General features: G+C 43.6%; 3 protein-coding genes across 8 annotated transcripts; 2 read left to right on the forward strand and 1 right to left on the reverse strand.

Annotated features, from left to right (window-relative positions):
* Positions 1–377: 377 nt before the first annotated feature.
* On the forward strand, positions 378–7,493 carry sgk2b (serum/glucocorticoid regulated kinase 2b). 2 transcript variants are annotated; one of them, XM_076889986.1, is made up of 12 exons: positions 378–621; positions 934–1,009; positions 1,107–1,176; positions 1,285–1,310; positions 1,537–1,594; positions 2,646–2,729; positions 2,907–3,038; positions 5,808–5,920; positions 6,283–6,502; positions 6,592–6,747; positions 6,826–6,915; positions 6,996–7,493. In XM_076889986.1, exons 1-12 carry the CDS (start codon positions 555–557, stop codon positions 7,155–7,157), a joined length of 1,254 nt encoding a protein of 417 aa, XP_076746101.1. In that variant the 5' UTR covers positions 378–554; the 3' UTR covers positions 7,158–7,493. The 2 variants fall into 2 exon arrangements, with proteins under 2 accessions (XP_076746101.1, XP_024654793.1); XM_024799025.2 differs by having other exon boundaries at positions 2,910–3,038.
* Positions 7,419–10,036, reverse strand: LOC101475785 (putative transmembrane protein 244). Its single transcript, XM_004541353.4, has 6 exons — positions 9,877–10,036; positions 9,371–9,456; positions 8,400–8,473; positions 8,190–8,315; positions 8,054–8,098; positions 7,419–7,961 (listed from the first exon to the last, which is right to left on the reverse strand). Exons 1-6 carry the CDS (start codon positions 9,907–9,909, stop codon positions 7,867–7,869), a joined length of 459 nt encoding a protein of 152 aa, XP_004541410.1. The 5' UTR covers positions 9,910–10,036; the 3' UTR covers positions 7,419–7,866.
* Positions 10,037–10,769: 733 nt separating this feature from the next.
* l3mbtl1b (L3MBTL histone methyl-lysine binding protein 1b) lies at positions 10,770–25,548 on the forward strand. Of its 5 annotated transcripts, none has more exons than XM_004541350.5 (22): positions 10,770–11,071; positions 12,483–12,614; positions 12,798–12,993; positions 13,108–13,321; positions 13,432–13,561; positions 13,718–13,769; positions 14,185–14,279; positions 14,371–14,475; positions 14,574–14,745; positions 14,819–14,910; positions 15,027–15,178; positions 15,415–15,491; positions 15,882–15,967; positions 16,058–16,168; positions 16,263–16,377; positions 16,627–16,726; positions 17,259–17,453; positions 17,561–17,662; positions 17,755–17,819; positions 17,899–18,071; positions 18,369–18,431; positions 24,081–25,548. In XM_004541350.5, exons 2-22 carry the CDS (start codon positions 12,507–12,509, stop codon positions 24,207–24,209), a joined length of 2,532 nt encoding a protein of 843 aa, XP_004541407.1. In that variant the 5' UTR covers positions 10,770–11,071; positions 12,483–12,506; the 3' UTR covers positions 24,210–25,548. The 5 variants fall into 5 exon arrangements, with proteins under 5 accessions (XP_004541407.1, XP_076746102.1, XP_012771352.1 ...); XM_076889987.1 differs by lacking the exon at positions 10,770–11,071 and adding an exon at positions 11,096–11,645; XM_012915898.5 differs by lacking the exon at positions 10,770–11,071 and adding an exon at positions 11,096–11,645 and having other exon boundaries at positions 13,135–13,321.
* The last annotated feature ends 1,707 nt before the right edge of the window (positions 25,549–27,255 follow it).

The following is a 27,255-nucleotide window of genomic DNA, read 5'->3' on the forward strand; positions in this document are numbered from 1 at the left end:
GTAATTTTTGTTTTTACTAGTAAAAGTTAAGAATTTATTGACTATTAATAGATAATAAAGAAAACTGTAGTTTAGTTTTTGGTTTACTGGAATTCTAATGTTAAAAAAATGATTTACAAATGACTTACAGATATATTTTCCACTGGTGACTTCTAACAAGTCAGCAGACCGTTTAAACGTTAAAAGGCTTTGGTGTACGCTTATGCAATCTAATGCAGGAACGAGAGTCCCAGATGCTGCCGAGGAAAAATGAAACATACTGCTGGCCAGTGGCTTGTCGTAACTTACGGTTGTCCACGCGTAATATAATTTGGATATCTCCGAGGGCACTTGAACGCAGCTTCACTGGTATTCAGCGTCTCCCCTGCGTCACCGGTCCTTAAACTGAACGGCAGGTCAGGGGCGACGTGAGACAAGTAGGGCACCTCAGAGAAGGACAGTCCACCCGTGTGCCTTCAGCAGCAGCTACCTGCGCTCTGCTCCTCAGATATTTTCTTTTTTAATTTTCATTTTTCAAGTTAAACCAGCTGGTCGTTTTTTCTTTTCTTTTCCAGATGATCGTGTCTCAAGAAAGGCCCATGACCTATGCCAAGATGAAAGGCCTTGTCTCGTTTCTCTCAGGTAAGAACATTAAATATAAATGTTTAAGATAAGCTTTACTTTACCTGTGATCTTAAAGCAAGCTCGTGTATAACATCTAATATAAAGATAAAAGCTAAAGAGGCCAAAAGAGAGTAATTAGTCATTACTGCATAAAATACCACAATGTTAAAATTATTTATCTTGGCTTGAAAGGTTCAGAAAGTCTCCATATAATTAGAGAAGTTTGATCACTTGAGAGAAGTGCGGTGATAAAGTGACACCAACCTTCTGCTGAGTAAATACAGCTGTTGACCTCTTATGTAAGGGACTAACCCTCTTCCTGTGCTACAGCTCTGCTCAAGGGGAAGAAAGTGGGCTTCAGTGACTTCTTGCACAAATTTGTTTCCAGCCAGCACCTCTGCCAACAGTAAGTTGGCAACAGTAATTTTTTCACAGCTTTTTTCCTTCGTGTTGAACCTCATAAAACAAACCCTCATATTCTGTGTCCGATCTCCCGATTGAAGCCTGGACACTGAGAAAATCCTGCAGAGACAAAGCAAACCGGGGAGAGGGAAGGAGGAGAAATCTACTTTGGTGAGTTCAGAGAGAAGACTTTTTTTTAAAGTCTTTGCTGAGTGTTGACAGAAGATGAAACTTGAGCTGACCTCCTGACCGTTTTGTCCCTCTATGTCTTTTCCTCAGAGCTCCACGAACACAGAAACCTCACAGTAAGTCATTTTCTCCCTTTACATCGGGAAATATTTCGTCTATGTTGTCAATGATGCACAATCTGGACTTAATAAAGTGGCCAGAAGGCTTTTTTCTCATTCATGAGCTTCACCAGAGGCAACCTGAGAGTTATTTCTTATCATGCATTCACATCCAATTATTATGCATGACTTATTTGTACTCGGATGTGCATTATTAACTGTTTTCTGCTGTTGTATTAACCAGGATGAAACCATCAGACTTCGACTACCTCAAAGTCATCGGCAGAGGAAGCTTTGGAAAGGTGGGGAAAAAAAATCCTCAGCACCTACCCCCCTGACCTCCCTTTAAGACAGCCGATTGGTCTGAAACATGAGGATTTGTTGTTGTTCAGTAGAGGAGAGATCCACAGCGAATTCTCAGCACAGAAAAACACATTTAGGCTCTGTTAAAACCTGCTTTTAAATCAGTTTTACACCCACTCCAAGTGACCAGCTTTAAGCATCAGTGCACCAAACAAGCACTGGTACCCTGGATGTTAATTTCTGACAAATATTCGGTGCTCATATCATGATATCAGAGAGGTGGCTGGTCAAAAACAAGTTACAGCTTTAGGAATCGCTCATTTCCCAACCGTGATCCATTCTGTGGGAAAAATACTTTTCTAACATAGTCACAAATCTAACTCGTCGCTGTAAAACAGCTGGTTGCAGTTTTTTTTACTGTCATTTTTTTATTACTTACAAACAAACAGAAAGCACCTACATGCACTCACGAACAACCTGGATTGCCTCGTCTCTGCAGTTTGTTCATGTAACATCAATATTTCAGTCCTCGCCCTGTCTCTGACACATAAACACACATAAACACAGTCCATTTCTTTCTTTTCTCTAGACATCGTACCTCTTGAATTCTTATCTGATGAGTCAACAGCTCCAGGACATTTTTTTTTTCACTCACTAATTTCAGCTATTTGTTTTGTGTTTGTGGGTCTGGCTCGTACCATCTCAATATTTCCTCTCATATGATGAAATTAGAGCACTATACATGACCTAGATATGTCATAATTTTTAAGAATAAACAAATGAGCACGCTTCCAAAAATATTTAATACCAGAACAAAGCCAAAAAACACAAGAATTACTTACTCTTACTACTCTACACTGTCTCCAGCTTGACTGTGTTATAGGTAAAAATGTACCAGCTGTGTTGTAGTTTTTACAGTTTGTAAAATGTGTTTTTCTGATGCTGACGGGGTCAGATGGGAACTTTTTCCCCAGATTTGGTTGACCTTGTAAGTTGCTGTGTTTGAGGTTGGTGCTGTGAGATTAAATGTGAAAATTCAAACTTTTACAGGTGCTGCTGGCAAGACATAGAAAACAAGGGGGTTATTATGCCGTGAAAGTGCTCCAGAAACAGTTGATTGTCAAGAGGAAAGAGGTAATCTATCTATCTATCTATCTATCTATCTATCTATCTATCTATCTATCTATCTATCTATCTATCTATCTATCCATCCATCCATCCATCCATCCATCCATCCATCCATCCATCCATCCATCCATCCATCCATCCATCCATCCATCCATCCATCCATCCAGTGTTCTGTCTCTGTAGCAGAAGCATGTGATGGTTGAGAGGAGTGTACTGCTGAAAGGACTACAGCATCCATTCCTGGTGGGACTCCACTTCTCTTTCCAGACACCAAACACTCTCTACTTTGTCCTGGACTATGTCAACGGAGGGGAGGTGAGTGTATACAGTTTTTCTCAGTCGCTTTGGTGCGTTCCTCAGAACACCACTAACATTTGCACAGCAGTTAGTGCATTTCCCAAAACAATTAGTGCAAACTGCAAAACCTAGTGGATAGCCTGCAAAAGCACGTCACATGCACAGAATTGATTATCCATACCTCAAAAGCAAGTATCCATGTCAATGAAACTGTCAGTGCCATCAAAATGAAAAGTCTTGACACCATCTTTATGAACAAGATAGTCAAATGGCATTGTCATGTTTCCACTATGACAGTTTATAATTTCAGTGTTTCCCATTGCAAAAACAATTGGTGACACCTGAAAATGCTGACGACAGCACTATGGCCTACCTGTACAGCCATCTGAAATGTGCAGTAAAGTCACTGTAGATGTTATGGGAGTCTTGGGAGTAACTGAGACACTGAATACGTACGTTTCACATTTCCATTGTGTAGAAGTGTTTGTAATCCTACAGAATTGTGCAAAAGAAAAATATGCTACAGTCACTTGTTCACTGTAGAATACATGTAAACATAAAATCACCCATTTGGTAGAGCTGTGCACTAATGTGAACAATAAACAGCACATGTAACAGTACAGTAAATCATTCTGGCACATCCAGACGTTCCTGTCTGTCTGGCCACATATTTTCATCTACATCACAACAGATGTTATCCCTCGCAATGCAGCGAGGAAAGTATCTCCTGGAGTGGCGAATCCATCCTCTGCAGGACCCTGCTGTGATGTCGTCACATGCTGCATCCATGGCTGCTAGCAGGGCCATTTGCTCATGTGGATGCCGGTCATAAACTTTCCACCTCCAGGCAGAGAAAAACTCCTCTATTGGATTAAGGAATGGGGAATATGGAGGGAGATATTCAACCAGAATTCTGTCATGTGCTGCAAACCACTCTCTGACCTGATGGGAGTGGTGAAAACGGACATTATCCCAGACAACAACATACTTGCTGAGTTGGCCTCCACCTCTCTCATTCTCAGGGACTAGGTCCCTGTAAAGAGTGTCTAAAAATGTCAGGAGATGTTGGGTATTGTATGGACCAAGAAGGGCGATATGGGTGAGGACGCCGTTGTCTGAGATGGCTGCACACATGGTAATATTCCCTCCGCGCTGACCAGGGACTTCAGTGGTTGCCCTCTGTCCAATGCGATTTCTTCCACGCCTTCTGCCTTTGGCCAGATTGAAACCTGCCTCATCAACATATATGAATGTGTGCAGTGTTTCCCTGGCTTCCAGCTCCAGTACACGCTTTAGAGAGAGACAGAAATGCAATGTCACAATATGCCTGTGTACAGTAACAAACAGTAATGCATGCATTTAGTAAAACACATTGTAGAGTATGTGCTGTGGAATTGCAAGTGTACTGCATGAAACTACGAAGTACTGTAAAACAGTTTGCAGTGCAGAACATAGAAGACCAGCTTTACCTGCACATACTGGTGACGGATCTCCTTCACCCTGTCACTGTTTCGTTCAAATGGCACTTTATACAATTGCTTCATGTGGATTTCATTTTTCTTGAGTACTCTGTCAATTGTTGAAATTGAAACAGATTCAATATTGCCAAATACCGTGTAATTCTCTATGACAGCGCTTTGTATGTCTCTCAGCTTTATTGCATTGTTTGCAATGACCATTGCACAAATGGCTTCTTCTTGCTGTGGGGTAAAAAGGGGCCCTCTTCCGCCTCCGCGAGGTTATCTTACAATCCTATGTGGTGCAGAGTGAACTTTTTGTGAAATTGCAAATACAGTACAGTAACATGTGATGTGTCTGAGATGGCACAGTACAGTACAGTGTATTACTGTTTGCATACCTGTTTTCCCTACGGAATGTTTGAATGATTGAACTGACAGTAGTTCTTCCAATATTGGGTTGCACCCTTCGACCAGCCTCCTCCATGGTGAGGCCGTGATTGACAACATGGTCCACAATTGTAGCCCTTATTTCATTAGGAATCTGCCTATTTCTGCCTCTTCTCCCTCTTCCCCTTCCCCTTCCTCCCCGCATCCTCACCCCTCTTCCACGGTGCTGACCTTCCATTTTGTGTCACAGAAGTGTAGAAATGGTACACACTAGCCCCTGCGCAGTTTATATATGCTTGCCAATTGGGGATTCACAGGATTCATCCATAATTGACAGTGAACAAGTTGTTTGTCATTGGTTACAACTAAACTTTCACACGCCTCCTCATGAGTGACAGCTGTAATTCACCTGAGATCAATTGTTCAATTTCGGAGACATTTCCAGGAAAAATGATACAGAAAGGTATAGGATTTGCTTGACAGATGGCCAATATTTGGCATGTGATAACTAGTTCAACAATTTTGTGTGTGATGACTCAAGCAATGGATGTATGACTATTAGTTTTATTGGGAATGACTATTCAGCATCCATAGGTATGATTACTTTTGACTGACATGACATAAGCAAATGGAAATGTCAGAAAGCAGCAGGGAAATGTATGGAAGCAACTGATTCATGTCCAAAATCATTTGAAGTTTGTTCAGAGAGAGGAGAAATTGCTACTATGATGTGCACAAATGACTGAGTGTTGTGGAGGTTGAACTAATAGTTATGAGAATTTCAATTCTGATCTGAGAAACGCACCAAAGCGACTGAGAAAAACTGTAAGATTAAGGATTTCAAAATATTCTGCATTCAGATGTTTAGTTGTTGTGTACTCTATGAGTTTGTAGAAGTGCAGGTGTTGCTGTTGTGTTGAATTCCTTGCTTTGCTTTCAGCTTTTCTACCACCTGCAGAGAGAGGGGTCATTTCCAGAACCCAGAGCTGCTTTCTATGCTGCAGAGGTGGCTGCAGCACTGGGCTACCTCCACTCTCTTAACATCGTCTACAGGTATGTATGTGTGTGTATGTATGTATATATATATATATATATATATATATATATATATATATATATATGCGTGAAAACACAGCATTAGAAAAGCGGCAGCATAGTCACCCTTCCAAGTTTTTCTCGCCTCTGTGCTCTCTCTCTTTCTTTGTGCATGTTTGATTTGACCACGTTCTGCCTGCTTCATTTATTCATGCAGAGAATTCCCAATGAAATTTTCCCACTCAAATCCACCATGTTCTCCGGCGCCACATTAAAAATTAAAGAGTGAGGAAAAGCAATGTGAAGCTAAAGGAAACTAACAAAGAAATGACAGCTAATGTCAGATTTTGCAGGACTCAGTGTTCTTTGTTTTTATGCAGAGACCTGAAACCTGAGAACATCCTGCTGGACAGTGAGGGCCACGTGATGCTGACTGACTTTGGGCTTTGTAAAGAAGGTGTGGCCACAGGTGGGGTCATGCACACCTTCTGTGGCACTCCGGAGTACCTTGCTCCAGAGGTGTTACACGGCCATCCATATAGCCCAGCTGTGGACTGGTGGGGACTCGGCACGGTGGCTTATGAGATGATCTGTGGACTGGTGAGTGCAGGTGCAGTGATCTCTATCCTTTACATCATCAGCATCTTCACCTTAAGCCACCTCCCTCTTCCCCTCCCTCTCTCTCACAGCCTCCATTTTATAGTCGCAGTAAACTGCAAATGTTTCAGAACATCCTTCACGGCCCTCTGCAGCTACGCAGCGACATCTCTAAAGCTGCCTGCTCACTGTTGGAGGGCTTATTGGAAAAAGATGTCTCCAGACGCTTAGGAGCGAGCTGTGACATTGTAAGTGCCCCAGCTAAAAAGAAGAGAAACAGTAATGAAACATGGCCACAGAAGGGTTAACTGTTATTGTGTTTCCAGGCGGAGCTGCAGGAACATCCCTTCTTCGCCTCTATCGACTGGGATGACCTCCTGGCCAGAAAAATCAGACCCCCTTTCATCCCAAAAGTGGTACGAGTGAATCAGAAATGAGCTCGACGCACTTTTCTTTTTAACCGAGGGAACATGGCTCACTCCTCTCTCCTCTTCAGGCTGGTCCTTGGGATGTCAGTTACATTGACCCAGCGTTTACACGACAACCTGTACCTGCCTGTGTGAACGACATGTGCCAGGAGGCCGGGGTCAGCGAGGCCTTCCAAGGATTCTCCTACATGAACCCTGTGGAGTACCTGGCAGCAGAGCCGGTTTCATAACAACACCGAATCCTCCGGGGGCGCGGTTGTTCAGTTGTTTCTTTTTTACATCATTAATTTTTAAGTGGGTGTCTATTTTTAAGAACTTGAGCAAAAAGATTTTTATGCTAACAGTGCAACATACTGTATGTTTCATTGGATGTTTTGTTTGTTTGTTTTGTGTTTTTGGCTATTGATGTTAATTCAATATGTGGTCGTGATGATGGAATGGGCTGGTCACTATTTCATCCTCGCTGCTTTAATGCATTATATGAAGCACTCAACAGTTTGGAGTAGATTTATTTTTCAACACTTTGCATTTACAGGATATTAAAATATACAATGTGTACTGCAAAATTCTCATTCTAACATTACATTCACAGCTTACAAGTGCACTCAAAATACTTCACTGGCTGCTTTATTGCTGCATAGTGACAGAGCAAAATACAGAAAGCATCTCCATGCGGTGTTTAGATAAAAACAACAACAGGATGCCAGCCTATTGGCAACACTAAAACACAAATTGGACCCCAGCTCCGACTTCACGTGTGGTGTTTTGGTGTCTAATTTTAGTGATGAACAGAAAAAGCCCATCACTGTGGAGAAGCTAATGGATGTCTTCCCCTCAAAAAAAAAAGAGAAAAAAGGAGAGCATCTGTTCTGATCCTTTCTACCTCACTTCACAAGACTGTGGAACAGTTTGGACACAGGGAGGGTGGCTTTCAGTCTGTCAGTAGATGCTGAAGGAGGCGTAGCTCTGCTCACTCTGGCATGTGAAGTAAGCAATCAACTGACCGTTGCAAATCATCAGAAACAAGCCACTGCCTAGGGAAAAATGAAGAGTGACATATTTGAAACAGCTAACCTCATGAAGTTAAGACTGATAGTAACCGATGAGCTGGCAGTGTTTGTCTTACCTAAAGCCAGCCACCACTGCCACACAGTAGGAAACTCCAACATTACTGCAACATGGAAACAAAACGTGTCATTACACAATGCATTTGGTTATTCAAGCATGCACCTGGGTAGATGCACCGATACATTTCTGCTCACCTAGGCTGGTGATCATTACATGCACCAGTGTGACAGTGAGAGCGTAGTCCCAAACCCGCCTCCTCACCACTGCGGCAAACAGAAGGCCACTGCAAAAGTAGGTGAGCTCCAAGGACAGGAGGTTCACTAGAAAAAGAAAAGAGAAAATAGATTATGTGTATAAAGCTGCCACTCTGTGTCGACAGCATTGCACGCATTAGGTGTGCTCACCCAAGTATTTGGAGTTGGATTCGGTAGGTTCGGTCTTAAAGTCAAAAGGAATCAGTCCATCAAAGTGGTCCAACCTGAGATGAGAGATATGATAAAGTTACAGCAGACAAAACATTAAAGCGCAACCTATAAGTAAATATCTTAAAGTAGAATGAGTAGAATAATCTATTAAATGAATATCTTGAATAAAGAAGGATAACCTATAAGTACAATGATCTGTTAGTAAATACCTTAAATAAAGTAAAATGACCAATAAGTAGAATAACCTAAGAGTAAATAGCTTAAATAATGCAGAATGACCTATAAGTAAAGTAGAACATCTTGAGCATAATACGATATGGCGAAACAAAATAGGTCAATAAGTTAAAAATTCCAGAAAAGAAGGAGCTCAAACAGAAAAATTATGAATGCAATAAGTAGAAATTAAAGTAAAATATATAACAGTTTGAATGGAATACAATAAAACATACCAACAAAAACATAAAAAGAAATATAATACATTAAAGAGACTGTGCAGAAAACTATTACAATAAATGTCATACATTTAAAAAGGATAATAAAAAATACCTTATTAAATGTAGTTAAAGAAAAATAGCATAGCAGTGCAGTTTGTAGTCTGTTTGATGTGTGTGATTGGTGTAACTTTTTTTCTCAGATTCTGAGATTAATCTTTGAATTCAGAGAAAAAAGAAATCTCAGAATTCTGAGATTAATGTCAGAATATTTACTTTTTTATTCACAATTCTGACATTAATCTCAAAATTCTGAGGTTAATTTCAGAATAGCCTCACAATTCTGACATTAATTTTAGAACTCAAAGAGATTAATGTCAAAATACTGACTTTTTTATTCAGAATCTTGACATTTGGATTCTGAATATTTGTTGCTATTTATTATAATCATCAATATACTTCCAGTTATTATAGGAGACAAACCCTCCTTTCGATCCCTTGCGCGTGCGTGGCTCTCACCTGAAGGCACCAAAGCAGACGCTCCCGATCATGTAGAAAAGCGAGTAAAATATGAGCAGACACAGCAGCAGGTTGAGGAGCACGGTCTGTTGGGATGGATAGAGAATGGGGCGTAATTTAAAGATTCTTGTCCGTCAACGCTACATATTTTCCATATAACGCAACACGAGCAAACACCACCTAAAGCTGAGGATTGCACTCTCACAGTATTATAGACGCAGATCCCTGCAGTGGGAGGGATATGCGTGGTCTGTAAGCAGGCAGACAGGCAGGCAGGCTCTTTTATGTGCTGCAGCCCGACCTGCTGCTGGTTTATAATATATAAGAGGTATGATATACATATTTAACGTGTGTGTTTACATTATATATAAAACAGCCTGTCATAGCCAGCTTATTCTGTTGTTTAACCGCACATAATTCCCACTTTCGATCCACGGCTCACAGAAACGCCTGAAAATCCACAGGACAGTCGGATAATCTCACAGCACACGATTTCCCCATCTTACCTTCGAGTCGACCGCTCTGCCTTTGAATGCCATCTCATGGTTTCCCTTTAATGCTTTATTCCCAAATAACGTGGGCTGCAGCAGGCTGCACGACCTCGGTTAAATCCCCCAGCTCTCCTCCTAACAAAGTGGACTCCTACCACCACCTAGCGGCCAACAGGAGACGCGGAGCAGCGCCGCCGCTTTTACAGCCCAGCTGAACTCGTTTCACCTCGTATCAGGGCGGCCTTTTTTAATTTGTTTTTAACTGAAAAAAATAAAGACTTTCCTCTGTATGTGCCACTTGTATGTTGTCGTGGATATTTGTTATATTCCCCAGCCCAGGTGTTTACCATTTGGGGGGATATACCTCGCATCTACAGCCTTGCCATTACCGTGGAAAGCCGCCCAGTGTGCAGGGAGATTTATACCGGCAGGTTAGCTGCTTATATTCTGGTTGAATATGAGTGATTTTGCACCCAGTACATACTTCCAAGCCCATGTGGTGACCAGACGAGGCACCTGTGTGGTCAGGTGTTGCGTTAAATTGATCATTTGTCACAGTAATAGATAAATAAAATAAATAAATCGTGCACCCAGCAGCCTCGCTGTGTTATGAAACGTGATGGCATCACCCTTATTGTAGTCGGATGATATTTCCGTGCATAAGATGTGAGATGTAAGACTGACACACCTCAGTACACTCCATCTGACTGTCTCGGGTTTAACAGCCCCATTGTGTTCGTTTTTCAAGTGATATTACAGGCCTGAGCGTTTATATCTATAGTTAGCGCCGGTGGTTGTAGTCTTATTAACGCTTGTGTCCTGAATATGTCCGCCCCAAACGAGCTACTACAGTGATCAGAGTGTGCTTAAAAAGTGGGAAGTGACCAGTTTTTGACCATCGGGGAAACCAACGGCTCTTTATGGGGGAGACACTGTGCTCCCTGCGCTCCGCTCATACACAGTCGTATTTAACGCTTTTATAGGCGGTTTAGGTCAAAGGGGGAACCCGGAGCCCCTGTCCGGCGGATAATTCTCGTTACACCGGCTCTAAATCGAGTTTTGGGGCGCGTTGTGAACGTACGCAGGCCCGGTATTGACCACCAGCAGTGAACTTAACTTTTCCGAGACCCAAAGTTGTGTCAGGCAGCGCGTCTTGCGCGCATGCGCACCACTCTATCCAGCTCTAAATAAGAGTTAAAACAGAAACGAGGTGAGTTCCACAATTGTTAAACAATACGGGCGTTAATAATCATTTGTTGTCGTTGACGAGGACGGCGTTTGAAAAGCAGGCGTTCGTTTTTGTAAACTGGCGACAGTTTCCATTATTTCCACTCTGATTTAAAACGGCGAGAATAAATCGTTTTTTTCCAAGTTTCTATTGAAGAAATTAATCAAGCAACAATGTTAAAGCTCGTAACATTATCGCGGTGTTGTTACGAGTGTGCGTGATATTCTGTGATGTATCTGCATTTTGCAAATGCGTTTTCCTATTGTTATTAACCGGGAAACTTATTTATTACAGATCGTCCTTATAGCTGGCTCTGCATCCAGTCTCAATGCTACGGCTAGCCCTCTATAGCAGCCCTCAGTTCATATGAACTGAGTGGAGCTAGCGACTGTTAGCTTTATGTCAGCGCTAGCTAGCAACCTGGGCTGACATTCCGTGACAAGGGGAAAGTGAAGAAAAACGGCCAGAGTGAATGAAAACACCAAGTCAGGAAATTACACAGCAAGCGTTTGCCTTTGTTTAACGTGTAGCAGCTTTGCGGCATTTGTTTAAAATGGTAACTTGAGTAATTAACATAGTTTAAACGTGTTGGTGGCCTCTTCCTATGCTCCGCCATTTTGTATAAGACGAATGCTAATCATGGGCGCTCTTACATACACTTTATTTATGGCTAGAATAAAACTGAGGCATGGGATGCAAAGTCTAACTTAACCGAGATCCAGGAGCTCTGATTGTTGTTTACTTTTGACACGGTTGTGACCACGATGCAAGCAGAAAATATAACCTTAATTCAGTGTTGAACATGCGTCGGGACTAAAACGTTATATCGTATTATTAAGCGGATAAAGACGTTTTTAAGTTTGGCCAGTGAGTGCAGAAAACAGTGTTCTCCTTACAGCTGATAAACAAATGAGCCCCTCACTTGCTCCTTGCCAGGCAAGCAGTCGGTTTTAAGAGATACTGTTAAAACAAGGAAAAGACGAACTTGTCTGGTTAACTTAAAGTTGAGACGTCTTTCCTCTTCTTTGTCAATGATCTGGACTAAGGTTTACCCTAATGGGGTCGTTTGTGCTCGCATTTCTCTGATAGTTGGCCGGCAAAACAATATTATTATTGACTGTTTTGTCTGAAATCGAAGTGCATGGTGTATCCTGCACGCCAGCGCGCAGTCGCCATCTAGTGGTGATGCTGCGCAGAGCTGTTTACAAGTGCAGGGAGGAATAAAAACTGCATTTGTGATCGGAATCAGTTCGCTGATCAAGCCGTAGGGGACCGCTTGGCTCACTGCAGTTATCATGTACAGGGAAACAATGGGCCTGGAAAACAGAAGCGTAAAAGTCAGAGGTGCAGACTGTGCGCATAATACCATGCCTTTCCATGTGACTCTTTGCAGGTTGGTCATATCAGCAGAGTGGGAATGACTGACACTCCACCCAGTGATGGCCCCTCCCAGGGAGCTGAGTTTGACAGGATGGGATTAGACTGGAAGGATGGCATTGCAACGCTGCCAGGCAGTGATATCAGGGTACAAAAGATATCACTGATTTTTGTTGTTGTTGTTTTTCGGTCCAGGGTCTTTCTTGCTTGTGCAAATATTTGTTTATAGGGGGAGGAGGCTGTATGTATAGCTGTTTCTCAGGCTGAACTCATAATCAGGACCATAGTAGCACACCAACTTGGCTGATAGGAATGTGTCTCTTTTTTTCAGTTCCGCCTGACCGAGTTTCGGACTCTTGAGATTGTCACAGATTTAGAGGTCAAAGGGCAGGAGGCAGAGCCTAACAGTGAGACCTTGGACCCCGCACCATCTCACACGCCCACCCCTCCACCTGAAGGCCAGTCACAGACAGGGACAAGCAAAGCTTCAGCCAATCAGAGTAAACCAGGATTGTCTCAAGCTAAAGGTATGATGGCACATGATTGTCATTTTTATAATGAAGACTTTCACTGTTTGGTTTTTAAAGTCTACGTTACGTTTCGGCCTCAGTTTCAGCCCTTCTTTCTCCTCCGTCCTTTAGCTCCTGGTCCTGTGCTTTTGTCTTTAGAGGAGGGCCCCAGTATGGAGGGCCCCAGTGTGGAGGTTGGGCCCAGTGTTGAAGTTGGTTCTAGTGCAAACTTGGGCTCAAATGGGGAGCTGTCAAGGTGCCGGGCCTGCGGTGGCCGTGCTCCTGGGGATGCCCTCCTGCAGGGGAAATTCTGCTGCTCAGCTTGTGCCCAGCCTTCCAGTGGCAGGTAAAACCATGCCTCTGTTATCTCTAATAACGCCCTCCCCCCCATTTAATTTTTTTTTAGATTAACTTAATATTTTTTGTTTCATGTGCACCTTCTTTGTGTTTGTAAAGATCGTCTCCGGGAGAAGCACGGGAGGGTCAGGCAGTAGAAGGAGAGAGACTTGGCAAACGTGTGCGCAAAAAGAGGAAGATCTACATGGACTCTGGTGAGGAAGAGGAAGAAAACCAAGAAGAACCAGAGGTGAGGAATATACCATCAACACTTGTGTTCGGTGGTCAACTTCAGAGCTACATACATACCAGATGTTCAGGCTTAAGTTTCCTCTCATCTACAGGATGAGAAGAGTTGTGATAGTCCTGTGTAACACGTTTTGCTCATTCTGCTTTTTTCTTGTAGGAAAAGGCTAAAGCTACAAAGGGCAGGAGAGGAGCCAAAATTGCCAAGCTGGGTATGATGAAGCGCTAAACATTATTAGAATCTGTTAATGCCCTAAATCAGTTTTTTGTTGTGTTGTTTAGCTGGTGATACATTCTCAGCTTTTGAGACTGTCCTCTGATTTGATTGTCAGATTTTTTGATTAGCATTTGCATTATCTTCCAATTCATGAAACCTGCAGGCAATGTATTTCTCAGAGCGACAGAAAGCAGGAATGAAGAATGAGTTTTTATTAATTTGGTTAGACTTAAACCAATATTATGAGCATGCTGTTTTTGCCCATTTTTATATAGGGACTTCGATAGAAAGAAAATTGTCAAACTGCCTAGAATACATCCATGTATTCATGGTTTTATATGCATTGTGTGTCATTGGCATACACTTTATACAACACGTAATATGTCACTATTTGTTCACCCAACCTTTAGTTGCTGCCCCACCCAATAAGAAACGTGCATGGAGCTGGCCTTCTTACCTCGAAGAGGAGAGAGCGGTCGCTGCTCCAGTTAAACTATTCAAAGAGGTAAAAACCTGCATATACCTGCTATTTGTACCCTGTTAAGTAGAAGCTCACAGTCTTGTTTATCTGACCTATGCTGTTATTATTCTTGCAGCACCAGTCGCTTCCACAAAGCAGGAACAGTTTTAAGGTGGGGATGAAGCTGGAGGGACTTGACCCGGCACACCCGTCTCTATTCTGTGTGCTCAGTGTTGCGGAGGTACTAATGCTAATGCTTGACTATGTTACCTATACGCTATAACCTTTTTCTAGATAAAGACTTTGACTCATGGATGCTTGCCTCTCTTTGCATCCCAGATCCAAGGTTACAGGGTGAGGCTCCACTTTGACGGATATCCAGAATGCTATGACTTCTGGGCTAATGCCGATTCGTGGGATCTGAAACCAGCCGGCTGGTGTGAGAAGAACGGACACAAGTTATTGTTGCCTAAAGGTAACAAGAATACCACCAATAAACATGAAATTCAAGGTAGAATTTTTATTTTTTATTTTTTTAACAAAGTTGGGTCACAACTCAGCTGACTGGGCTTGTCGTGTTGTAGGCTGTAAGGATGGAGAGTTCAACTGGAGCACGTACGTGAAGAACTGCAGGGGTCAGCTGGCCCCGAAACACCTTTTTAAGAGCCTCAACACAGTGAGTGTTAAACACATCTGAAGCTGTCAGATGGTTCTGTGATTCAGTGGATTTTATTGGCTCCGTGTGGCTAAATTGGCTAAATGCATATTGTCTTTTTGTTTGTTTGTTTTTAGTCCGTGACTCCATCCGGGTTTAGAGCTGGGATGAAACTGGAGGCGGTTGACAGGAAGAATCCTGCTTTGATCTGTGTAGCAACAATTGCTGCCGTTGTCGACAACCGCCTGCTCATTCATTTTGACAACTGGGATGACACACATGATTACTGGTGAGAGATTATTACCCAGAGATGTTCGCCGGTCTGCCTTGAGGGCAGCTGGAGATTTGAATCCGTGTGAAAGCAGTGCTAATTTAGTGCCTGTCTACTGAAGACAGCATGCCACTGTATTTTAAATAAACAGACTAGCATTGTAAGTAAAGAGTTTCTGAACCTTTTTATTGGTGAATATTTCTTTCAAAACCCCCGGTGTTATCGTTCGCCCATTTACTTGTGTTTGTTTTAAGGTGTGATGCCAGCAGTCCATACATCCACCCTGTGGGTTACTGTGAAGAGGCTGAGCTAACACTCACAACTCCAGCTGGTAAGACAGACCAAGACACGTGTGAGTCAGTATGAATGTAATATACTGTAGGACCCAACTCTTGTAAGATCTGAGATGATTAATTAAAGGCCAGCTAAATAAAAAATGATAAATAAAATAAATAAAAATGGCAACAACAAAAAAAAAAAATCTTGAATCCTGAAATAGTAAAATCTGATAACAAAGCCACGGATGAATTATTCTGTAGAAAGTAAATGTGCTCATGCTAAGTGTATTAATAGTAAGATGTAATTTCCTGTAGATCCCCATGTTGCCACCTATTTCTAACCTGCTGGGTAATGTTGTTACACCTGTAGAAATGGCTTTGTTTACATGGTGTCTGTCTGCAGTATCCAGTGCACCTAATGAGTCTTTATCTCCTCTCCTTAGAATGTAAGGAACCAAAGAGTTTCTCTTGGGAGAAATACCTGGAAGAGACGGGCACACAGGCAGCTCCTGCACGAGCTTTCAAAGTGGTATGATATACGAGTATGCAGATATTTACGGTACTGTGCTACAGTAGTCTAAATACAGACATGTGATTCTGTGTTGTTGTTTTTTTTCAGCGACCTCTGCATGGCTTCCAGTTTGGGATGAAAGTAGAAGCGGTTGATAAGAGGAATCCCATGCTCATTCGTGTTGCCACTATAGCAGACACAGAGGACCACAGACTAAAGGTGGGAGATGTCTCTTCATGGTGATGCTTTTTGAGTTTGTTTTTTTTTCTGTGCTCAGCCTTTGTTTAAATTCTTGTTTACCCTCCTCTTGCAGATCCACTTTGATGGCTGGAGTTCAGAGTACGACTATTGGGTGGAAACCGACTGCCCAGATCTGCATCCTGTCGGGTGGTGTCAAAAAACTGGACACCCACTACAATATCCTAACGGTGTGACACATTTTACGACTCTCTCTCACACTCACACGCACAGACACACAGACTGTCCTTGTCTGTCCTGCTGGGTGCTGAGGGTGAGGTTGCCAGATTTCTAATTTCAACAGATGAGTCAGCACACTTGATCTCTGCCTTTATTTTACTTGGATAAGACATTAAGAGGAATGTATAATGAATTCAGAATGGATGGTTGTTTGCATAGTTTTATTAAGTTTCCCGTGTGTGTGCGTGTGTGTATTTCAGGCTCCAGTGATTTAGTGACTGCTCCAGGACAAGGATGTCCTACCCCGGGATGCAACGGCGTTGGGCACATCAGGGGACCTCGCTATGGGACTCACTACACGTTCGTAGCTCAACTTTTTACAGTCGTCTTTTGTTGCAACTCTTATGTCTTACATCTCCATTTTCATTTAAGATGTTTTATGCATTTCCCCAACTGCTCTCCCGGTTTACCTCAGGGAATATTTGTCATAGTTTCTCAGTCGCTGCAGTGTTGCCTTTCTATCCTGTTTTTAAAATACTTTTAACACTCTTAAGTGCACCACTTTCCAAATGGATTTCAATAAATTATCACCATTTCCATTTTTGTTTGTCCAGTCAGTCGTCAGGTAATGTCATATTGTTATATTAAGGTGTAGTAAACACGTCTTAACAGTAACTAAAAGAGGAGAAACGTCTCCAGGCTCTCAAATATTGCTTTTATTTGTGTGGGCTGCCAGCACTCTACATGTGTTACTTGTGTGTTTGTCTGTATGTAGGAGGGTGAGGCGAGGCGATATTAACTGCCTTTCTGTTGTCTGTGTTATAACCTCTTACTGGAGTTTTAAAAAAATAAAGGCTGTGTGTTCCAGCGATGTTTGCGTCTCTGTGTGCAGTCAGGTGAGCTGTCCCTACTCAGAGGTGAATCTGAACAAAGAGGGTTTGCTGCCAGACCGTCTCAGCGGAGAGCGGCCTCCCACCCTCAGCGGGCCTCATCCTCGTGGGCGACGCCCTGACCCAAATGCAAACAACACAACGCAAAACTCCTCGACGCAAGATCAACCCGAAGGACCGGAGGACGCCCAGAACAGGTTCAATCCTTTGTCGACATACTTTAACAGCTCCTATCATATCAGGGGATTTGCATGCAACTATATGTAGTGGTTTGTACCTGAGCAATGATTATCTGTGTTGCTAGGAAACCGGCGACGGTGGCAGCTGAGCGTACAGGACGCAGTAGCCAGGCAGAGGCACTGAGTGGAGCCACCGAGCAAAGCCACAATGGAACAAGGCCTAAACGGTACCTGTCGCTCAAGATAGCCTCACACTACGCTGCGCCTGATATGATTTGTTTGTTTCAAGGAGTCATTCTGTCGTTGGTCTTCATTTCAGGACAGCTCCAGTTCCCAAATACCTAAAAATGCATTATGTCAAAGAGGAGATTGGCGATAGTAAAGGTAAGCGAGGAAAAAGTGCAGAAGGAATCGTACCTCATACCCTCACTTCCTCCCACTGACTCCTCTTAACTCTCCTCAGCCTCTCCAGAGGCCATCTCCCTCCAGCAGGCCCTCCACGAGTCGGTGTTCTCCCCCGGCATCTCTGCCTCGCCTCCCCATCGGGTGGCTCTTTGCTGGGACAAACACTGCCAGCTGCTGCCTGAGGTCCTGGGGCTGACTGCCAAGAGAGTGGCCACTTGGAGTGCCGAGGAGGTTAGACATGCTTAGACACTCAGACTGTGTAAACACCAGAAAAGCAGGCACACAAACTCTGAATCCACTCATCCAACATGAAGGCGGCTAGTTGTTCAGGGAGACCGCAACTGTGCATGAATATTCAGTAAGGGCTTTTCTGGGTGTCGCGGTGAGCTGGAGCCTTCATTTTGGCAGTCAGGTGAACGATTGAGGGTCAATAGAGGCATGTAAAGAATCACGATTAGTAGATAAACACGCATTGATCGACGTTTGTCTGAAGCTGTTTTCTGTATGTTTATTTTCTTTGTTCTTCAGGTGGCTGGTTTTGTCAAAGGGCTTCCAGGGTGCAAAGAACATGCTGCTACATTTAAAACAGAGGTAAGCACTTCAGGATGGTTTGTAAAAAGAAGTGAGAGTGAAAGTAAAAGCCACATGGCATGTACACTGAAACTTCTGAAGGATCGATGCCTCTGCAATCGAAGTGCTAGCAGACAGTCCGCTCACTTTTATTTTTAAAGTTGAGCCACCACTAACAGGCAGGCTCCGTCCCTTCACGTCTTTTGTTACACTGTTGGCGGGCTAATTAGCCACTGTCATCAATATCAGTCAGCTGGCTCTGTAGAAAGTCTCTTCTCGTGCGGTCAGAAAAATTCCCACCTCCCCAGTGTGGATGATGCTCTGTGAGCTGGAGGGAAACTAACCAGAACCTGCAGCAGATGGAGAACTGACCCATGTGCTGCTACACCAAGTTCATTGAGGCCCCAGAGCACAACAGGGACAGACTTTGCTTACTGCAGTTGGACTTTTGTCTGCAGTACGATGGAGTCACTGAAGAAGTAGCTGATCATGGCTCTGATTATTGTCAAGATGTATTATTGATAATTCATCTAAGAAAGTGTTACGACTGTGACCGTAATTATGTGTGGATTTGAGTGTCTAGGTGCTCCTCCGGGGTATGTTACGATTTGGCGTTGGTATTGTATTGTTTTTGCGTGACTGTTATGTGTTTCCTACTTTATTTTGAAGGTCTGTTGTTATTTTAGTGTGTTCAGTTTACGTTTCCCTGTCTCGTCAGTTCTGATTTGCCCCAGCTGTGTTTCCCTCCTGTTGTCCATTTCCTGATTGCTCCCTCTATGTATTTAAACCCTGTGTTTCAGTGTGTCATGGTCGCGATCTCCCCCGTGTTGTAAATAGTTTGGTGTTTTTGTTGTAAATAAATAGTCTGTTGTAAATAGTTGTGAATGGGTTTGGTAATATTTTCGTTTGAGACACCTTCGTTTTGGGATTTTGGTGGAGGGCCTTCGTGGTTTTATTTTCTTTATTTTTGTTTTTCTACGTTGCACCCCGGTTGCCTAGGCCGGGGTGTAACATATGGGGGCTCGTCCGGGATCGCTGGAGGGTCCGAAGGAGGGACAGCTTCGGCCTTCTGTCTTCGCTGGAGGGTCCGAGGACCGCTCCAGCCTTCATCATCTTCGTCTGCCTTCGCTTCAGCCGTTTGCCGTTGCTGGAGGGTCCAGGGAGGGACCGCTTCAGCCTCCGTCTGTCTTCGCTGGAGGGCCCGGGGACCGCTCCAGCCTTCATCCGCCTTCGCTGGAGGGTCCGTGGGACCACTCCAGCCTTCGTCGTCTGCTGGAGGGTCAGGGGGACCGCTCCAGCCTCCATCAGTTTCATCTGCCTCTGCTGGAGGGTCCGTGGGACCGCTTCAGTCTTCATTTGCCTTCGCTGGGGGGTCCGAGGGACCGCCTCAGCCTTCGTCGTCTGCTGGAGGGTCAGGGGGACCGCTCCAGCCTCCATCAGTTTCATCTGCCTCCGCTGGAGGGTCCGAGGGACCGCCTCAGCCTTCGTCGTCTGCTGGAGGGTCCGTGGGACCGCTCCAGCCTTCATCCGCCTTCGCTGGAGGATCCGAGGGACCGCCCCAGCCTTCGTCGTCTGCTGGAGGGTCCGTGGGACCGCTCCAGCCTTCATCCGTCTTCGCTGGAGTGTCCGAGGGACTGCTCCAGCCTTCATCAGCTTCGTTTGTCTTCGCTGGAGGATCCGAGGGACCGCTCCAGCCTTCTGCAGCTGGTGGGCTGCGTGTCCGTGTGTGCAGCTGGTGGGCTGCGTGTCTGTTTTTTGCAGCTTGTGAGCTGCTGGTCTGTCTTTGCTGGGGGGTCCGAGGGCCCGCTCCGGTTTTCCGTTTCCACTGGAGGACCCGTCCAGTCATCAGCGTCGCCTGCGGGACGGTGGCCGGTGCCGTATGGGCTGGACATGGAACATATATTTTTTTCGTTGGGGTTGTATGTTTTAAATGTTTGTTTTTTTTGGGTGGGGGGTATGTTAGGTCTATGCTGGGTCAAGTGTGCTGCCTGTGCGGGTGTTTACCGATCACAACCCACTGGTGTTCCTTTCCCAAATGTGCAACTCCAATCAAAGACTTATGCGCTGGTCCTTGTTGTTGCAAGATTTTAACTTGGAGATCAGTTACAAGAAAGGGAAGGGTAACGTATTGGCTGACACCCTGTCTAGAGCACTGTCTCCTTGAATTAAACATTTTGGGGTTAATGTTAATTCTTGGGTAAGGGGGTGTTACGACTGTGACCGTAATTATGTGTGGATTTGAGTGTCTAGGTGCTCCTCCGGGGTATGTTACGATTTGGCGTTGGTATTGTATTGTTTTTGCGTGACTGTTATGTGTTTCCTACTTTATTTTGAAGGTCTGTTGTTATTTTAGTGTGTTCAGTTTACGTTTCCCTGTCTCGTCAGTTCTGATTTGCCCCAGCTGTGTTTCCCTCCTGTTGTCCATTCCCTGATTGCTCCCTCCATGTATTTAAGCCCTGTGTTTCTGTATGTCATGGTCGCGATCTTCTTCCCCCCCGTTGTAAATAGTTTGGCGCCTTGTGTTGAGATATAAATAAATATCATATTTTGCTTTAAAGATATAGTGGTCGATACTTTCGTTTTGGGATGATTTTGTGGAGACCCGTATTAGTTTTTCTTTTCGTGTGTTTTTACCTTATTTTTATTTTTCTTATCTTTGTTTTTCTACGTTGCACCCCGGTTGCCTAGGCCGGGGTGTAACAAAAGCAAAGCTGAGTTTTTGGGGGTTTTGTGTTTTTTGCATGTAGGGTACAGTACCATCACACATGCCATCACAGAACATAATTCAGCGGAATCACTACAGAGTGTAGTCTGGAGAGTTCAGCAGATATTCCAGAACAGTTTGAAATTAAAATGTGTTTTATGTAGGGGATCCATGTAAGAGTGAAGTGGGAGGCTTTACAAGAGGTGCTGAGACCTGCTGTGACGTATGAGGGTGGCTCAGAAAAAAAGACAGGAGGCCAAGCTGGTAATGTTAAGATTTCACTGGGAGTGACCTGAAGGCGGAGCGGTTGGAGACAGAGTTAGAGCAGCAAGGCTGAGATGGTTTGGAGATGTAGCAGAGGAGGGACAGTAGACAGACTGGACAAAGGCTGTTGAATAAGGACTGCAAGGCAGGAGGAAAAGAGGAAGACCTCAGAAAGAGATCATGGATGTAGTGAAGGAGGACGTGCAGAGGCTTGCATGGGAGGAGGAGAAGCAGTCCCAACCTCCTAACTGATTTATGTGCACTTGTGTAGTGTGTTGTTTTACTGGTGTCCTCTGCTCCCTGTTTCAATCTGTGTGTGTGTGTGTGTGTGTGTGTGTGTGTGTGTGTGTGTGTGTGTGTGTGTGTTTAAACCTTATTTTGGCGGATTCAGCATCGGTTGATTTCCAGCGAATTATAGCCTCTTTTTTTCCCTCTACATTATTTTTTGGTGTTTTGTCTTTATTGGATAGTGAAGCAGTGAAGACAGACAGGAAAGTGGGGAGAGAGAGAGGGAGCAAAGGGCCACGGGTTGGACTCGAACCTGAGCTGATGCACTCGGGCCGTGTGGCATGTGGCTGCCTGCTCATCCACCCACTGTATTTTACATTACTAGAGTGGGATAATGGTCGTGGATGTTTTGGCTCTCGCCCACACAACCTTTCTGTAAGAAGTATACGCTCATTTGTTTTGCGTTGAGATGCTGGTGCCCAGCACAGAAAACTGCTTTAAACAGGGCTTTAGTTAATAACTGCTCATTCTTGATTATTGTTTAATGCTTTATCATTAGACAAATCAATTTAGAACTTGCTTTGGATGTGAGGCAGATGCTGTTGAAGGTTATTCTTTTTTTTTTTTTCTGGATCAGTCCTTATATGTTATTTAACTGAGTAATTAATCAACTAAGGACTTCGGACAATACCTAACTGACCGAGGTTCAATCAGTTTAGCTTTCCCATTACTTCCTAGCCTTGTTCAGAATATCAAACGTGTGTATTTCCCTGCTGACATGAATGAGGTTATTCTCTAATCCAACAGCTGCTTTGGCTCGCGCTCATTTCCTGTGAAGGGAACAAGTGAGAGGTCCTTATTTTGCATTTGAGAACATGTGAAGAAAGCATGCATGAATAAATAAATAAATAAATAAACAAGGGAATACAAGTGGCAGCAATAAGCAACTTCATCAGTTTAGTGTGTGTGTGTGTGTGTGTGTGTGTGTGTGTGTGTGTGTGTGTGTGTGTGTGTGTGTGTGTGTGTGTGGTCTAGCGTAAAGCTGGCTTAAAAATAGCTGCACATTAAATCGTAGATGTTGTTCTTTTGCATCAGTCATGGTTTGCAGTCTTCTCGGACACCTTTTTGCTGACTGCATAATTTCATGCAGTCTCCAGCTTTTTCATCTTGCATATATTTTCATAAATTTAAGGTTCTACTGAAAAATGAGAGAAAAAAGAGCCTCAGTTTTAGTGCTTCCAAAACAATTCATATGTCCACTAATGTAAATCCCTGTGCTAGTTCAGATTTACGTTGCACGTTAACCAATGGCAAACAAACCCTTAGTGATTTTTATAAAACAATAAAAATGTCAGCCACGTTTGTTCTCTAAAATGAGCTTTTTTTGATGTTTAATTTTGTTTTGTTTAACTTTATTTAAATATCACAGCTACAGTAAGACAGCAAGCAGGTTTAACAAACTTTAAGATGGGGAACTCTGAAAGGCTGATCAGTGAGACTGATTTAGGTGACTGTCAGTGGAAACAATTTCCAGGTTCAGACTTTCAATTTTCAGATGTACTTTTCAAAATGTTGCTCGGCTGAATTTTGCTGTTTACACAAAAGCGACGCCGCATGGGGAAAAAAGCCAGCACGTGAAGCAGACCGAGAATCCCGGCTGTACAAAAACAGCCAAACAGCGATGCAGTCGAGAACAACCAGACTTTCCAGTGTTCCTGGTGTTTATGCTAACTTCACTGTCCATAGTATCGCTCAAAACTGTCTGAAAAATTACGTTTACCAAACAGTTTCTGACACGTAAACAGCAAATAAACAGACTCTCCTCAAATCCAGCAAACCTCGTCGCTATGAGAGGAAAACCTGGCTCAGTGCAGACACTTTGTTAGGGGTGTGATCTTCCCCCCCTCAGTGATGCTGGTGACTTTCTATGGCCTGCTTTGTTAACGCTGGCTATCAATCGTTTCTTGTAAACACAGCAGACTTTACATTAGAAGTTAAATCATTTATGAGCTTGCCCGGTCACCTGGGGACAAGGTACTTTATTCATTCATTCATTTATAAATAAATAATTATTTATTTGTTTATTTATTGCATTTTTGATTTTTTATTTCTTCTCTTCTATCTGCATCTTCTTCTTTGTAATAATTGCATTTTTTTTTTAGAAGTTTTAGCTGTTAAGTTGATCATTATTTCTTTTTGCTTATCAGATTATCCTGATGTGTATTTTAACTTCATGACCTGTAGTGAAACAATCAAAATCTTTGACAAAACTCATAACACCTAAAGGTTGATCCTAAATACTTATTTTGTCAAATCGTACTTTAAAAGTTAAGAAGTGTTGCTGTTGGTTTGACCCCTCCTAGTGCTTCTAGTATTGGAGGTGTTCTGTGTTCATACTGTTTGTGCGTCAACCAGCGTACAATAGAAATTCTTTTAAAGTAACAAAGCCTTTACTTGATTTTTTTCCTCTTCAGCAAATCGATGGCGAGGCCTTCCTGCTGCTCACACAAGCAGACATCGTCAAGATCCTGTCAATCAAGTTAGGACCCGCTCTGAAGATCTACAACTCCATCCTCATGTTGAAGAACGCCGATGAAGAGTAGAACACGACTCCAGTGGGACTTGTTCCTCGACGCTCGAGTAAAGACTTTGTTTGTTTTGTTTTTTTTAAATGTCCAGAACAAGTTTAACTTGTTGAGCTCTGTGATGGTACAGCTACACAAGAGAAACAAGCGGAAGTCATCATCTCAAAAAAACGTCCATCTCTCCTCCCTCCTCTCTCCTCTCTCCATGATGGACGGCCCTGGTCAGCCTGAGGGAGAGTTTTTCATCATACCCCGAGGAACCCTTAACTTATAACGTGTTTGTTTACTGACTCTTTAAAAAAAAAAAAAAGGGAGGAGGAGAAGAAGAAGCTACAAGCACCTTCAAGATTTCTTAACATTGTACAGCCAACAAATTGGATTTTGCGTCACAGTTCTGTTGCATTTTTTAAAAATCTGAGCTGTAATGAAACGTTTTTTGTGTTGCGACTTACTTGAGAACACACGTTGTTTGGTTTTTTTCTTTTGTTTGTTTGTTTGTTGTTTAAGCTGCAGAATACAATCGTGAGGCGGTGGGACATTTTTAAATGTGAAATTCAGTGGAGCAGAAGCACTATGTAGTTCATCTTTTCTCCTGTAGATGGAGAAAGAGGGCCACTCCACGGGCCCAAAGGGCGTGAGTGAATTTGGAGTTTAAGTTGAATGAGGAGGGAGGGAGGGATGGTTAAAAATACGTGTTTGTGTACGAGTGTGTAAAAGTGTGTTTGAGAAGTGAGGATGCAATTTCCTACTATCCCGCTTGTGTTGGTTGGTCATTGCGGGGCGGGGGGGGGAGTTTTTGACAAACAGGGCCAAGGGCTAACTGTTGAATTAAGGAAGCTTGGAGTTTTTTTTTTTTTAAGGTGGAACAAGCAACAAGCTCTGTTCTTCTACTTGTTTTTTTTGGGAACGCTCCATGAATATGAATGTTAAACACAGCTTTCAGTTTTGTTGTTTCTGGTCACAATGTTCTTGGTTCAGATTAACCTCTGGTCTTTTTACAGTGTAAATAGTATACAGCTACAAGAGTTTACTCCTGTTTGGATATGCAAAAGCTTCTCTACAGGAGAGGACGCTGTGGCAGTAAACTTTAAAAAAAAAAACACACAAAAAAAAGAGCCTTGCTTCATAGTTCTGGAGAAAGAGGAAAGAAAACACCCACAACAAACATGTTCAGTGTCCTTGTAAATCTGCGTGTACTTCAGCAAGTTGGAATGTGTACATCAGCAACTGTTTATATGCAAACAGCTTTTATTTATGTATTGTAATTTAAGGGGTTAATGGTACGCCATTCTGGCTCCGAGGTAGCTCTGGCTGTTTGGAAAGTCTGAATGGGTGAAAATAAATGAGATGCACACTATCGGCTGTCCTCATTTGACTCTGGACATTTCACCCTCTCCCACACACTTGCACAGACAATCTAAAACTGCTCTACACTCACAGAGCTAGTACCAGGTTGGACCCCTTTTTTTTATTTTAATGGCACAGATTCAACAAGGTGCTGGAAACATTCCTTAGAGATTTTAGTCCATATTAACATGACAGCATCACACAGTTGCTGCAGATCGGTCAGCTGTGAATCCCCTTTTCCCACCATATTCTACAGGCGCTGTTTGTGAACTCATTATGTTCAAGAAACATATTTATTATTTGGGCCTTAGAATATGGTGTGTTGTATGAAAGTTACAATGTGGTCAACAACACTCAGGTAGGCTGTGCCATTGAAATCAGAATCAGAATCAGAATCAGAATACTTTATTCATCCCGAGGGAAATTAGGGGTTACAGCAGGCAGCACGCTAATGGCGCATGCGCACTCACAAAGGAACCTTCTGACCAACTTTACACAAACATCACATTGGGCAGACATGTCAGAAGGTAGGCTGATAGGAAAAAAACAACGAAAATACACTACATGAGGTAAGAGGAGGAGAAAAAAAACTCCACTCAGACTGAGCTCCTAGTGGGAGAACAGTTTGATAAAAGAAAAAACACCTCAGCACAAAAGCACATGACTATCAATACACCATAGAAACACGAGACAAGCAACAGGGCGGGTAAAGGGTAAGAGAGAGCCGGCGTAGACAGCGCATCCGGTCCTGCAGCATCTGTGCTGATCCAGTTGACTGCTATCATCCCCGGTAGGGCACAAGCATCGAAGGCGTTGGAAAGGGAGGGGGATGAGTGAGTGCTTATCAGTGTAAGTGTGTGTGTGTGCGTGTCCATAGTTTAGCTGAGACAGTGTCCTTCGGCCTATCAGGCTAAGTAAACAGTCCTCCAGCCAATCCAGGTGTCCTTCATGGGGCGGGAAGAATAGTCATCACACAGTCGTTATCAGGGAGTTGTTTTGGTGGGCTCCAGCCTTGGGCCTGCAGCTGGGGCCGTGGTGTCCAAATGTTGAATATTGTTGATTTCTCCTTTGTGAGCAGCTCGAATTCTAGCTCTCCGAGGCTGGTCTCTCGATCTCCCGTTGAAGAGCTGCGAGCCTCCCCATGATGGTATCAAACTTCTGTTCCGTGGTGTTGTCAGTCTTTTGATTCTGAGACCTCACAACTGCAGTGATCCGTTCCGCGATGTTTTCCAACTGTCGCTCAAGGGTCTCATTTTGAGCAGGCCTCTCTCTGATGTTTCCCCTCATACGCTCAATGGTGTTGTTTTGAGCCTTCACAGCAGCTGTAAGCGTCTCCAAGGTGTTGACCATATTACGTTCGTTGTGAGAGGTCGCACCTCGTCCCGTCGCTTCGAATCCAGCGGGCAGCCTTGTGGGGGTTTGAACAGCCGGTTCCGCTTTCTTATTTCTCTGATAAACCAGGGCTAAGCCAACGCCGATCAGCATGAACCCTGTTATCATGGTTCCGAATAGGTAGATATCTTCAGCGTCCTCGATCGACAGTCCCGCCAGGCACACGGTCCTCCAGTTCTGCCACCCGTCCATCGTGTAACCGGCAGGGAAAGTCCCTCCAGGGCACTCAGGCTCTCCCGAGCCCCGACTTCTCGTTGAGAAAAGGGTGTCAATAGCACTCAGAGACCAGTTGATCAAATCCATAATTCTCTTTTAGGTTTAGAGA

Source organism: Maylandia zebra, linkage group LG11, assembly GCF_041146795.1.
Source record: "Maylandia zebra isolate NMK-2024a linkage group LG11, Mzebra_GT3a, whole genome shotgun sequence".
Lineage (NCBI taxonomy): Eukaryota > Metazoa > Chordata > Actinopteri > Cichliformes > Cichlidae > Maylandia > Maylandia zebra.